This window comes from Anabrus simplex, chromosome 7 (assembly GCF_040414725.1).
Source record: "Anabrus simplex isolate iqAnaSimp1 chromosome 7, ASM4041472v1, whole genome shotgun sequence".
Classification (NCBI taxonomy): Eukaryota; Metazoa; Arthropoda; class Insecta; order Orthoptera; family Tettigoniidae; genus Anabrus; species Anabrus simplex.
This window is the reverse complement of record NC_090271.1, coordinates 203,199,301-203,215,144: the sequence shown is the minus strand read 5'-3', so window position 1 is coordinate 203,215,144 and position 15,844 is coordinate 203,199,301. Positions and strand designations below refer to the sequence as shown.

Below are 15,844 nucleotides of genomic sequence, written 5' to 3'. Positions count from 1 at the left end.
CTAGTTTTTCAGAAACTAGACCATAGTATTATCCGCACACTTTATCTTGGTGCATTTGTGTACGGGGGTGAGGAGTAAGGAGGGAGCTGTCCCGGTATCGATAGTGCTGCCTGGTGCTGCCAACTGAATGAAAATGAAATCTGAATTGAATCGAGAATATGATCGATCGATATGAAATTTCTAAACCGTTATCATCTTAAGCCAACAACTATGTCACATACACATTATATAACATTATAAAACATTTCTCGATGCGAATCTTGTTCCTAGCATGAATTCTATACTTTGGCTTTGTTGTGTAAACAACAACAGTACTAGTACGTAAAGTGTACGCCAGATGTCGCACAACGATGTTTAAGCGATTCATAATCTCTGTTTCAAAGGTTGCCAGTACGAATCTCGAAGATCGCCGAGGTCGACCGATTCAGCACTAGGGTGTAAATGCACCAAGAAGTGTGCAGATAATATGGTAGAGCTTCTTTTCTTGATGGAGTGATGAGTACACTGAAATCACATTTAATTTCTTCTGTTCTTGTGTTGCTAATTTGTCAATGAGGTTCATCTTACAGCTGTAATTCACAGCGATTTCTTTAATAATTTGAAGTACTTTATCAAAATCTGCTTGATTATGAGGTACAGAAAGAAGTATATGAATCATGCTATGGAAAGGGTGACATGAGGGGTGGCATGAACTATATAGAATTATTAAATTTGTAGAAGTGGGTTTCCTGTAGATTCTAAGGTGTGGATATTTTGAGAGCTGTCAGCTGTCAGCCATTTGTAAAGATGACTACAAAAATGGTTTCAAACAGTGGAAGCACCAGTAGGACAAATTTATTAGTTGTAATGGAAAGTATTTTGAGGGGATAAAGTTGTTTTGCCAAAAAATTTAAAAAATACATAGCTTTTAAAAAATAATTCTGGTCTTTTTGGGTACCCCCTCGTATAATCTTAATATATCATAAGTTATGAATTTCATTGATAATTAGCTAATGGTATTGAATAGGTGGACCCTTCTCTACCCTTTGATAGTAATCTGAAAAATATGATCTGATAGGAATTCCAGGTTTGTGTATTTTCGGTTAACCATATAATCATAGAGGGTTAGGATTAATTGAAAGTATGGTTTTCTTCTCTCTGTTGCTCAGGAAGTAATTTACATTACTAACTGTAGTTTTTTTTTTTTTTTTTTGCTAGTGGCTTTATGTCACACCGACACAGAAAGGTCTTATGGTGACGATGGGATAGGAAAGGCCTAGGAATTGGAAGGAAGTGGCCATGGCCTTAATTAAGGTACAGCCCCAGCATTTGCCTGGTGTGAAAATGTGAAACCACAGAAAACCATCTTCAGGGCTGCCGACTGTGGCATTGATTCTGTATCTTGGTGACACTAAGGTAATGTGTTGTTAAGTAGTCTGAGTTTTTAGAAGGAATAAACTCTTCAACTTTCTCAACATAGTTGTTTTTCTCTAGAATGACACAGGAATTCCCTTTATCAGCCTTGATAATTATGAGATTGTTATTGCTGATATTATTCTTCAATTTGCTATATTCAGTACCAGTACTATTGTAATTAAATGATTGCTGCTGCTTCTTAGCTGCCTGGATGAGTGATGTGAACTTAACTTCTAGTGTTTGGTCATGGTTGCAGATAAAATGAGTATCTATGTGTGCAGTTAGTCTTTCTAGGTTTGGTATATCAGAATCTGGAGGGTTGAATTTGGTAGATTTCTCAAGAAGTTAGTTTTCTGAAGCAGTAAAAGAAACATTAGGGAATTCATATAACATATTGCGCTAAACTTACAGACATTAGGTTTATCAGTATGTGACTGTGAACTGTTTATGAGTTAGTGAAGTTTTTGGTTGTTAGTAATGTAAATTACCTCCTAAGCGAACAAGAGTAGAAAACCATAGTTCCAATGAATCCTAACTCTCCATGAATACCCCTCAGCAAGCATCGTGTGACACATGTGGAACATAACCGGTGTTGTGAGGTCCGGCTGTTTAAGGCCAAATAAGGTTTGTAATTTCTGAAAAAACATAATTAGCTCAACAATGCTGTGTTTTACTTATTATTAATTCATAATTTGTCCTAATTTCATAAAGAAATAACTCTGTAGGGCAGTTATTAATACGTTTTTGAAATACCATGTACCTAATGTCTACTTCAATCAAGTACGTCAAAAATGAAATGAAGTGATTAAAGACATATAAAAGATGTCTAACTGTGCAATTGAAATATCAACAAAGGTCCCAACAATGAAATTATGAAATTATTTATTCAAAAACCATAGTTATGTCAAAACCAGCAGATCTTACATTTTAGGTACTTCTGAAACCTATTTTACATAGTCATTCATGCAAACACTTGAAAAATTAAAATCGATATTACTCATAACACCAAGGTGAAATGTGTATATATGATCTTTCCCCATTTACTTCAGTCAAAAGTTAAAATATCATTTAATTTGAAGATCATGTATAAGTCTGAACTTGACCCACGGTCACTTTGTATAGTATTGTCAGAATCCTCTACACCACTGGTGCATTCATCAATATCGCTAACACATCTACATAAGAAGCACTGCCAATACACAACTTTGATGGTCCTGGTTTAGCCATAGTTATAACTTCAAAACGATTTTCGTACAACAAGAAAGAAAGTTGCACCAGAACAAAAAACTTACAGTCAGTAGCATAGCTGGGATTGGCCGATGGTGGGGAGTTAAAGTGCATGTGGTGCATGCATAAAAGACTCGTCATTATAAGGACACTGATACAAGTGAATTATGTTGATATTCATACAGCAGTACACTACAAAATCTTACATTAAAATACAGAACAAGAACAATATGATCAAGGTGGACAGTTTTACAGTGAATGGTATGTTCAGTTTACAATCTAAAATCCAACTTTCAAAGTTTCTTAGAAAATATATTCAACAGATCTGTTGGTCCTACAATTATGTCTCTGAATATTTATTTAGTTTATTGTTAGTTTGTTTATTTTCTTTTTATAAAATTTCTATGGTGGGGGGTGGCAGGGTCTAAACCCCCAGTAACCCTCACTTGGCTACACCCCTGCTTACAGTACATAACTGACATTACGAGGTCCAGCAGACTGCTCGAGTTCTGCAGTTAGTACAACAGAGCACATTTCAATGTTACCGCAACAGCTGCCTGAACCTGAGTAGCTTGAAGGTACAAGAACTGCCAGGGTCACTGAGCGAAAGGAATGGGACAGAGCAAACAAACAAATCTACGGGAGGTCTCAGGGACCTCACAACGCTTGCTGAGGGTTATACGATCAGCCGAAATTACACAAACCTGGAATTCCCATCAGATCAATGGTATCATATTCAGAAACTCCTTGGACAAAATTAGCCCACTGAGTGGATACTATCTTCCAAGAGCAAATTCAGTTCAGATCTAAACACAGCATCAAAATCACCTTAGAACTCACCTCTAAAAAACAGAATACCCTGCTCCATCTTCCCATAAACTAGTGTCTTTTGATATCAAGAACCTATTCATGTACATTCCACTCTCCCAAACCCTCTCTCTTGCTGACAACGTCATCTATACCTCTCAGATGACTTCCATAGAAAAAGGGGAGTTGTGTGACCTTCTATTTACTTATACAGTACCAAGTGGAACATTTTTAAAAGAAGTTGAATAGACAATACTCTGATCAAGTTGACTCTCTTTCCATGAGAATGTGGTGAGTTGGCATGAAATGACGGAAGAAGAAGAAGAATAAGAAGAAGAAGAAGAGGAAGCTTGAGTGGAGCTTTTAAAAGGAGGAAGATTAAGTTGGAATTGAAGAGGACAGATTGGGGAAAATATTCGTTTATAGGACGGAATAAATTATCCCAAGCAAAATTTGATAATAAAGCAAGGTAAACAATCTATATAAATAAAATTGTAGGGGGTCCGCTGTCTGTAATTTCTTTTGTTTTGCCAATTTTTCAGATATTTATCCGTTTTAGGTCAACTCAAGACCGAATCGGTGGTTTTTACGTTTCGTGTCTGTTTGTTTGTCTGTTTGTCTGTTTGTCTGTCTGTTTGTTTGTCTGTTCCACCATCACGTCGAAACGGCTGGATAGATCTCAACCAAACTTCATATTTAGAGTAAACTCATCCCGGGGATGGTTTTGATATGCATATCATTTTAAAATCTTTCAATACTCGGGGGGTTTATAGGAAAACCAGAATGGTTTTTCCACCATCACGTTGAAACGGCTGGATAGATCTCAACTAAACTTCATATCTAGAGTATACTCATCTCGGGGAAGGTTTCGATATGCATATTATTTTAAAATCTTTGAATAGACCGGGGGTTTATAGGAAAACCAGAATGGTTTTTCCACCATCACTTCGAAACGGCTGGATAGATCTCAACCAAACTTCATATTTAGAGTATACTCATCCCGGGGAAGGTTTCGATATGCATATCATTTTAAAATCTTTCAATAGACGGGGGTTTATAGGAAAACCTGAGTGGTTTTTCCACCATCACTTCGAAACGGCTGGATAGATCTCAACCAAACTTCATATTTACAGAATACTCATCTCAGGGAAGGTTTCTATATGCATATTATTTTACAATCGTCGAATAGAAGGGTGGTTTATAGGAAAACCAGAATGGGTTTCCTCCATTTTCTCTTATACTATTGATTTTCTGTAAACTTCGTTTACCGTACGTGAAACGTCTCTTCATTATAAACAACTTTCGTTATGTTCATAATTTACCTTACTCTTCACATGACGGAGAAATTTACAATTTTCCGCTGGTATCATGCTCTGCATTGAGTGACCGACAGACCGACAACGAAACTACAGGTTACCATGGCAACGTCTCTGACTGCATGCCAGCAGGGAAGTAACGTATTGCCATTTTCCTCATCATGCTTTTAAATTCGTGGTTGTTCCTTGGGTAGAAGGCAAGAGAGGCGTCAATCGGCCTATTTGCGGGATATTGGCGGAATATCGTTGGATATTATAACTGCCCTCGAATAGATTAAGTAATAACACCATTAGTCATCTTCTTATTATTTGTTTACCTAAGAATCACTGACCTAAATTTCTCCTCTGTTACTGCTTTATTATATCCATTACTCACACTAGCATAATTTATTGAGGGGCATTTGATTTTCCAATACATTCACTTGGCATTTACATATTTGTCGTTATCCGGCTGTCCGCAGTTATAATCCATTTTCTATTACTTTCAACTTTCTTAACTGTATTATTTCTTCCTTAATTACGCCGTATGTACGCGAATGCTACAAACTACTGGATGTATTTCCACCAAGACTCATATTTAGAATACACCTGTCCTTGATAGGTTTTGGGCAAATATTGTTTCTAAATCCCTGAACTGACTGGGGGTTTATACGAAACCGAAACAGTGATTTTGCACTTCCACAAAATATACACAACCAAACTTAATGGAAATCTACCTACCTTGGTAGATAATAATTTCTAAACCTTTTTTCTCATGTGCATCATTTCGATACGAGGATTAATAAGGGAGATATCATTAACGGACCGTTTATCTGTACAAGTCCCATCGGACTTAACTCGCGAGCGGGTGCGTGTAAAGCGTACTCCTTACAATTTGAAAACTACTGAAGACATTCGAACCAAAATTTATATTTAGCATCCACCTGTCCAAAGGTAGGTTTTAAACGTAAATAACATTTCATGTTCCGGAATGGACTGGCGGTTTATAGGGAACCGAAATGGTGATTTTACTCTTCCACAACATATACAGAACAAGACCAACCTGACTGGAAATCGACCAAACGTGATGGAATTCCACCTCTAAACCTTTTTTTCATGTGCATTCTTTCGTCAGGAGGATTACTAAGGGAGATATCATGAATGGTCACTTTTGCAGGTTAAGTCCAGCGGACATAGCCCAAAAGGTGTTTTACATGGAGCAGATTCCTTATCTATATAAATCAAATCGTAACGACTGTGTGCCTCTACACTGACTATTTTGGCGAAATTTTCGTACAGCTTTCCGTTTAAGGGGTAATAATGACCATCTCCATAATTTTTGGTTTAGTTTCCTGAAAGTACTAATTTTTACCCGCCTCGCCCAAAATCCAAATTGCGCCATAATCTGCCAGAAGAAAAAGAAGATAATTGAAATTAGACAAAATTATACGTTTAAGCCTGTAACGAACGGAAAACTTCCTAGATCATTAAATTTTTCACTTTGAATCCCCGAAGAATATCGAAATACGCAGGCAATTTTAATGATGGTGCAGACCTTCGGAAATTCCTATCCTATAACGGATTGCACAATCTCCGTTCAATTTGGAATGATCTACAACCGTGGTCTTATGACTTTTTGCCGTATCTGTATCCCTTTTACGTTTGATTTTTCTCTTTAATCGATGTTAAGTCAATTTGGAATTTTCACATGCATAATTCATACTTTCATTTACTTATATGAAATACAGAATCATTAAACTCTTCACGAAAATTGGCCCACCCAGTAGCCATATGTGAGCCAAATGCTATGTATGTATCCGAAAAGTAATGTAATGTGAGATAATCTTACAAAACCTTTACCCTGTTCCACGTTTCTAATTCAATCTGACCCAAGAATAGATGACATATCATAGGACCAGCCATTTAGGCCACTAAATCCGGCGTGTCTTATGGTATAATCCTTTGTCGATATGACGTACGTTTAGTAGCAGTTAATCTGTAAATGAAGGTCTTCAATATTGTAAATACGCATATACTTTCGTATGTCGATCTATATATATTCACTGATGTCGATTTTTAGCGATCGAGAAAGGGTGGGTCTGCTATTGTAATAAGTACTCCCCACACCGACTTTGACTGGCAGTAGGAAAGGGTTCCTTCTCCAACTCCTGTGTAACTGTCATTAGTAAGGAAAGCCTACAATTATAATGAATAGTTCCCTTCTCGATTTGACTTGCAGAAGGCAAGTGAGCATGCAGTTTTGTTTAAAACTCCCCTACCCGATTGTGTTTGGCAGTAGGCAAGGGTGCCTATCATTATAAAGAAATGTCCTCATCTAAAATGTGACTGGCATTAGGCATAGTGGCCTGCTATTTTGATGGAAACTCACCAACTTGGTGTGACTGGCAGTAAGCTGACTGGCAGTAGGAAAATGGGCCTGGCATTATAATGATAACTGCACAACTCAATTTCGAGTGATAGTAGGGTAATTGCCTGCCATTATAATAAAAACTCCTCAACTGAAATCTGTCTGGAAGTAGGAAGGGGGCTGCCATATTAACGAAAACTCCCCAAATCGATTTTGTCCGCGTAGTAGGCAATGGGGCCTGCAATTATTACGTAATCATCCCAACTCGATTGTGAATGGCAGTAGGCAAGTGAGTCTGCCGCTATATCACAAATCCGTAACAAACACTTTACATTGGAAACAACGTACGGGGAACTCCCCATGCTCTTTCTCGGATAACGCTAAGAGACATGCAATTTTAAAACAATCTTATTTACTGCATGTACACTATTTACTTCGATAACCGAATACAATGTAGAATACCGTAGCGAAGCACGGGTACATTCGCTAGTTGTAAATACATGTAAATATGAGGTAAATAACTGATAGGGAATCTGCCACCTGGGCAACAGCCCTAAATGCAGATGACTGACTGACTGACTGATATTTACTTGTACCAAACAAAACTTTTGTAAGTTTAATGGACATGTTAAGCATCTGTTGTCAATCTTGTAGAATTTCAGTATCTGTAAACTCGGTAGTCCCAGAATCAAGCACTCTGCGTGTTTGTTGTCATGAAATGCTTGGTACTATGATTACAGAATTCTCTTAACTGTAATGTTAAGGGCATCTTTTACAGAAAATTTTATTTGTTTTAGAATATAAATGATATGAATAGAAAAGTGAATTAGATATAAGGCTTTTTGCAGATGATGTTATTCTGTATAGAGTGATAAATAAGTTACAAGTTTGTGAGCAACTGCAAAATGACCTATATAATGTTGTAAGATGGACAGCAGGCAATGATATGGTGAAAAAAGGGGTTAAAAGTCAGGTTGTAAGTTTCAAAAATAGGGAAAGTCCTCTCAGTTTTAATTACTGTGTTGATAGGGTGAAAGTTCCCTATGGGGATCATTGTAAGTACCTAGGTCATAATATAAGGAGAGATCTTCATTGGGGTAATCACATAAATGGGATTGTAAATAAAGGGTACAGATATCTGCATATGGTTATGAGGGTGTTTAGAGGTTGCAGTAAGGATGTACAGGAGAGGGCATATAAGTTTCTGGTAAGACCCCAACTAGAGTATGGTTCCAGTGTATGGGACCCTCACCACGATTACTTGATTCAAGAACTGGAAAAAATCCAAAGAAAAGCAGCTCAATTTGTACTGGGTGATTTCTGACAAAAGAGTAGCGTTACAAAAATGGTCCAAAGTTTGGGCTGGGAAGACTTGGGAGAAAGAAGATGAGCTGCTCGACTAAGTGGTATGTTCCAAGCTGTCAGTGGAGAGATGGTATGCAATGACATCAATAGACGAATATGTTGAGTGGCGTCTTTAAAAGTAAGAAAGATCACAATATGAAGATGAAGTTGGAATTCAAGAGGACAAATTTGAGCAAATATTCGTTTATAGGAATGGGAGTTGAGGATTAGAATAACTTACCAAGGGAGATGTTCAATAAATTTCCAATTTCTTTGAATTCATTCAAAAATGGATAGAAAAACAACAGATGGGGAATTTGCCACCAGGGCGACTGCCCTAAATGCCAATCAGGATTGATTGATTGATTGATTGATTGATTGATTGATTGATTGATTGATTGATTGATTGATTGATCAATTATCACTTACAGTCCCTGTTTGCTGAAGAGATATAGGAAGAAGGAGAGAGTTTGTGCAGCTAAGCCAGGCAACCAGTAGAAGGAAGTGGTCGTGAGACTGATGCGTGAAGCAGATTCAAGGATGGTCATTGTGTTCATGGTATATTTATAATAAAATGCATCAGTGAGGATGAGGATGATAATGATTATAATGATGTAAGTAATATGGCTAAAGATAACTTTGTCAGTAGCGGCGATTGGGAATTAGAAGTAGGGGGGCAAAAAAATGTAAAGACAACAAAGTACCCCAGTTTGTGGGATATAGTGGGTGGGGTGGGGATGGGGAGTATATACATTATACATTAAAACTGAAGAAAAAAAAAAAAACTACTAAATGAAATTTCGACAGAGAGGTAAAGATTCTCAGCCTACCAACTTACCTGTTGATTCAATACTGTACAATAAAACTTTCACGAGAGGAACAATATTACACATGTATTACAATTAAATAGACGTACGGCGTGATTATATTAAAAACACTGACACTAAATAGACTGCCAGACTAATGAATGCACGTGTACCCTTCCTCACAGCACATACAAAGTCTACACTACAGTACTCTCTGTGGCGCTATACAAATCGGTTAACCGCGTGAACGACTTTGTTGCGTATTTCCGCTAATAATTTTGTTATTAATTAAAGCAAATAATTAGCTGATAAGACAACAGGGCTTGTACAAATAGCTTGTTTTAATAATTCCTATAATTCCTTGTTTCATCCAGCTAAAATGGAATACAAATGCAAAGTTTTCTCCACAAAGTAGGTGGGCGACTGCCCCCCCTCGCCCCCCCTAATCACCGCTACTGAACTTTGTGAGCTACCAATATTTTGGAAACAAAAGTTCAAGGCTGATGTTTTGTGCTTTCTAGTTTCTTTCCTTAAATCAGCTTACCTTGATATTGTGATGGTAGCAAAACAAAAAATTTCATTCATTATAACTGTAATAATATAACAAGAAAGTAAACTCACTATCATCTGACCAGTCAGGACATCTACCTCCACCTCAGCAACAGCTGCTCCTTCCACAGAATATGGTTTGATATCAGTACCGTTAGACCTGAAATAAGAGGTTGATTGAACAGTCTGTTCTACTAAAGCTTCCTTCAAAAACTGCTTCATTTATAGCATGCAGTAACATTTCTAATTTTGTTCATGTGAACTATAGTTTTCTTTCCATTTAACTTAATGTTGCAGCAACTCAGACAGGTGTTATGTCAGAGTGGGATAACTAAGTGCTAAGGTTGAGAAGGAAGTGATCATTGCTTTAATAAAGGTACAGCCTCAGCATTTGCCTCTTGTGAAAATGGGAAACCACAGAAAACCATCTTCAGGTCGACTGACAGTGGGTTTAAGAGGGTTCACACTGACCAAGCTAACAGCTACATAGCCCACACCATGCAACCAAATTGCTCGGTGTGTTGGATTTATACTAAAAGATACACGGTAATTGAGGTCAGACATGGAGAAGTTGACCTACAGTTTGAAATGTAATACTCCCAGTAAATGTAGGTTTTTACAATCTGCTTTATGTCACAGAGAGGTCTTATGGAGATGATGGAATAGGAATGGCTAGGAGTAGGAAGGAAGCGGCCATGGCCTTAATTAAGGTACAGCCCCAGAATTTGACTGATGTGAAAATGGGAAACCACAGAAAACCATATTCAGGGCTGCCAACAGTGGAGTTTGAATCCAATATCTTCCAAATGCAAACTTCCAGCTGCAGCCACTAACCACATGAGTGAATGTAGAAAAACCCATGTAAAATATAAAAGTAGAGTTATGGCAGCTATCAATACATTGAACTGCTTCTCTTTCTGGTGTGTGTATTGTATAAGCAACTATTGTTTGAACAATCACTAAAAAAGATTATTTTCTAATTCACTCACATGTAGCTAGCGCACATATCTATATTCTCTTCATAAGCTTTACCAACAAGCTCTTTCCATGTCGGTTCATGGAGACTTTTCCTCACTGGCTCTAAACGTTTCAGCAGTTCCTGACAGCACATCATTGTAGCCTGTAAGTGCAAAAGAACCATCATTATTACATATTTTAATCACAATACATTTATCCAATTTATATTAATCTTTTCCATGCCTCTCTGCAAATTTGATCCAATCCTTCAATCTATTCATTTGTGACATTTATAAAAAAACAAGAATGATTATGCAAAGTCAGTTCAGTGATATCAAGACATAAAGCAATGATGTGTATGCTCACCTTGTAGATTACAAGAGAGCATTTGATGGGATTCAGCATGAGAATGTTGTCAAAATGTTTTTTTTTTGCTAGTTGCTTTACGTCGCACCGACACAAATAGGTCTTATGGCGACGATGGGAGAGGAAAGGGCTAGGAGTGGGAAGGAAGTGGCCGTGGCCTTAATTAAGGTACAGCCCCAGCATTCGCCTGGTGTGAAAATGGGAAACCACGGAAAACCATCTTCAGGGCTGCCGATAGTGGGGTTCGAACCTACTATCTCCCAAATACTGGATACTGGCCGCACTTAAGCGACTGCAGCTATCGAGCTCAGTCAAAATTCTTTAAAAGGTCAGACTTAGAGATATACAAATCATTGTCAGTCTTTACTGTCATGAAAAGATCAATGTCAGAACTGAAAGACATGTACCTCTGGAAAATTAAGTATGTCGTGGAGTGTGTCAGGGTGTATTTTGTTCGCCCTTTTGTTTAACTTCTACTACAAGGCAATGATAACTGATGCACCTAAAACATCCTCAACTGAAGGCATCAGAGTGAATGATGAACATAACAACATTCTTACGCAGATGATATTGCAGTGAAGGCTGAAAAAACAGAAGTTTTACAAGCATTGCATGATAAAGTTAATCTTGCCTGTAACAGTAATATTAAAAGGACAAAGCTCATTTTCAGAAAGAAGAGAGAGAAATATCAATATCAAGCAGATGTTGGAAGCAGAAGATGGAATTCAAGAGGACAAATTGGGGCAAATATTCGTTTATAGGAAGGGGAGTTAGGGATTGGAATAACTTACCAAGGGAAATGTTCAATAAATTTCCAGTTTCTTTGCAATCATTTAAGAAAAGGCTAGGAAAACAACGGATAGGGAATCTGCCACCTGGGCGACTGCCCTAAATGCAGATCAGTAGTGAATGATTGTTTGGCAGCAACAAGCACATTTGTTAGAATCAATATTTACTATGGAGTAAACTACTAAGCCAAGATCTTAGAGTTCACATTCTTCAATGTTATGTCTTTCCACCATTGCTGTATAGTACAGAAAGTTGAAATGCAGCACACAGAATGGCCGTAAATACCAAGACTCGTTTGAAATATGACATTACAGGTATGCATGCTTTGGATCTCATGGATTGATAAGAGTAGTACAGAGAGATGATGGAAAGGATGAATAAAGGAACTGAGATTATTCACTCCATTAACTCAAGCAATTTAGTATATACAAATAGGCATATAATGAGGAGAAAAAGAAAAACAAAAACAACTAACTTCTGCAATTAGTCATCCAAAGGAAGAACAACAACTCATTATCCTATTTCTGAGTAAATACATTAGGGATATTATTTGAGCTTAGGACAGAGGGTATGTATGGATAAGGGAGTTGCCAAATCACTAGCTGCAGGTCTTTTTACAGATCAATAGTTTGCATCTCCAAAAACTGTAAAAATAATTAGTAGGTTGAAAAACCAGTAACATCATTATTGAACAGTAGTTGTCTTAGGAGGACCTAGGCCTTCTTAAGGTCTGAATGAGTCACAGGAGTTAAGAACAGTTTACTTCAGTACCTCTGTATTGTGTTAATGGAGTTAAAATAAATGTAGTCTTAAATTTTCTTTCAGTGTGAAATGGTTTCGACTGAAATGGTTCTGATTAAACCTTATACCAGTAGAATCAAAAAGTAACAAAACTTTCACCGGCTACACCTTGCTATGAAGGCAACACACGACAGTTGATAGATGCCATGACATATGTATCAGACATTTCACATGATTCTACACAGTCCATCCTTCACAATATTTGAAGATACAACATGTGTGTGAATGTGTTGTTCCAGAAAGCCTAACTGATAAGCAAGGGGAAGAGGAACAACTAGTTAGGAGAAAACTGATTAACAGACTAGAATTTCTTTAGAGGGCAATTACAGATGAAGAGGTAGCAATTTTGCTATGACACTCAATCAAAACAGTAGTCATCAATGTGGAAATCACTTGCCTCACCACATTAAAAACAATTTCATGCAGACCAATCAAAGGGAAAAGCTATGCTCGAAGTGTTCTTCATTATGCAGAGAGAGGTACGTTTTGAATTCATTCCTGAATGTCTAATCATCGCTAGGGATACATGTTTTACATCCTTTTTGATGAAGTGTAATGAAACCTACCTGGCTCGCTGGAAGGGCAAACTGATGATGATGATGATTATGATGATTGATGATGATGATGATGATGATGATGATGATGATGATGATGATGATGATGATGTGATGAAAACTGTCTAATTTTTGTGGCAAGGACAGCAATCATACAACACCCCTGCACATGGGATACTCAGTAAGTCCTTCCACATTCTCTATATTTTCCAGACCTGCTCCAGAGGCTTACAAACTGTTAAGTCAAAATCCTAATCAAGGTGCTGAAGTGATGCATGCTCTGTGGGAAGTAACCAATGATGGACTGCAGGACTGTTTCCAAAACTGGTACAGACGCTTGCAGAAGTGCGTGTGACTGGCCAAAAGGATTACCTTGAAGGTGATGTTGTGTAAAAGGTTCCATGTTTTTGTAATAAAAGTTCTACATGTTTGGTTACTTTTTGACTCTACTAGTATGTAAAGGAAATTACAGTAACTAAAGAAGGAATACATGTCCTTCTTATGTAGAGATGCTGATACTAGTGATGTTGGTTATTCAACCTTAACATTTACATTTTAGAATTGTTGGTATTCACATGTTATGTTGTAAATCTGTAATCCATCTATGCCAAAAAACTGTAAGACACTTGTATCCAAGCTACCACTTATTCACATTAAACACAAGGCTAGAGAAATCAAATGTATCAAGTTCTTCACTTAAACATGAATTTGTACCCTGAGCCCCCTAATACTGGGTGGCATAATGGATGCAATTTAGCTTAGCTTACAAATATAGTAGGCATGAAACATAACTAGTGATCCAGCCTCCACTTACTATTAATATTTACAATTAATACTGGACAAAAACCTTGACTGGACAGAACACATAACAGTTATATGCCAACAAGAATTTTTCCTCCCTTTACTCACTTAAAACAAGGAAAGATTTACTTCCTTTGAAGGTCAGAAAATTGTTGGGGTTCAACAGCTAATAATGCCTCTGTTTGACTATTGTGACATCGTGAACAGCAAACTAAGTGCACCCTATCTAATAGATTTCAGAGAGCTCAGGATGCTTGTGTCTACTTATAATGAACATTCCAAAATTTCATCATATAACTCATGAATTCCATGAGCTAAATTGACTTTAACTAAATCAGCATCGTAGCTATCACTCTTTGCTTCTACTCTATAAAATAATATACAAGTAGCCCCTTCTTATCTAGCACATACTTCCCATTTGCTTTCAACCATTCATACCCAACCAGAACTGCTGCTAACATAATCCTCAAAACACTGAATCACACATCCACCGTCTACTATAATTCTTTTGTTGTTAGTACGAGTCAAACATAGAATTCATTGCCCTGTGATGCCTGGGACACCATATCTGAACTGATATATTTTTTTAAATGTTGGCAACGGTACTTAGATTAAGTTGAGTGTAAATACATGAATTGAGTTTGTGTGTTTTATTTCATTCCGCGTGTTACTAAGTTTTGTGTTAAATTCATTTTTATTAACAAATTAGGACAATTTTCTTCATTCTGGGATATTTCATATAAGTTTTTTTCCTTTTCTTTCCTTTAATGTTTTTTTGTGTAGCTATGTAGAATTTCCTATTATAGTAGGAAATGTAATATGTGCAAAACATTATTAAACTCTATGTAGGCTACACTGTAGTGTTGCAAGACATGGTTTGGCAGAATAGCAGACTTCATAGCCTGAATCATGCCATGAAAAAAAAAAAAAAAAAAAAAAAAAAAAAAAAAAAAAAAAAAAAAAAAAAAATAATAATAATAATAATAATAATAATAATAATAATAATAATAATAAATTTTCATAATGTAATATTATAATATATAATATTTATTATTATTATTATTATTATTATTATTATTATTATTATTATTATTATTATCATCATTAATATGTTTGAATATTCTAATTTCTTTAGTTAATCTATGTACTATGACATGGCAACAAATGCACACACATATGACAGAGATGTAGGGGAAACCCAACAACCGTTGACAGTTTGCCCAGAACTGCTGCAAAGTAGAAGGAAGGAATTGTGTCTATGTAACTTTCCATAACCATTGTGAGCACTTCTCCTTAACTTTAGAATATGTAATGTATTTCTATCCTTACATATGCACAAGACTCGCTGGCAATGCTGCCTCCAGTAGCCATGCTATTAGGAGCTGTCAGGTTGTTAGAAGGCTTCACTTTCACCATATCCAAGTCAATACCCAGGAACTTAGCAGCAACTTGAGCCACCTGCAATATGAAAATACAAGATTATGCTCTCAGTACATCCATGAATTGATTAATATCAAACTCTGAAGGTACCCGGTACTCACCTTTGTATTGATTCCCTGACCACACTCTAAGCCACCATGACACACAGACACTGTGCCGTCCTGATGATATATTGAAACCAATGAATAGAAACCTCCAAAACTGATTATGGGGAACTTCATGATTGTGAATGATATTCCTCGTTTCTTCCATCGATTCTCCTATTCAAGAAAAATGTACCGGTTAATCTTATAAATATGAAGCAATATTTGAAAAGGTACAAAACAGATCAAGTAAACAATAACA

General features: G+C 36.8%; 1 protein-coding gene across 2 annotated transcripts in view; it reads right to left on the bottom strand.

Annotated features, from left to right (window-relative positions):
- Positions 1-15,844, bottom strand: part of LOC136877471 (uncharacterized) — a 169,427-nt gene that overhangs the window by 18,816 nt on the left and 134,767 nt on the right. For both annotated transcript variants that reach the window (XM_067151530.2, XM_067151532.2), the window contains 4 exons: positions 15,601-15,759; positions 15,389-15,517; positions 10,781-10,911; positions 9,864-9,951 (listed from right to left, as the gene is read on the bottom strand). In XM_067151530.2, the coding sequence (XP_067007631.2) occupies positions 9,864-9,951; positions 10,781-10,911; positions 15,389-15,517; positions 15,601-15,759 (507 nt within the window). The remainder of the gene's footprint in view (positions 1-9,863; positions 9,952-10,780; positions 10,912-15,388; positions 15,518-15,600; positions 15,760-15,844) is intronic.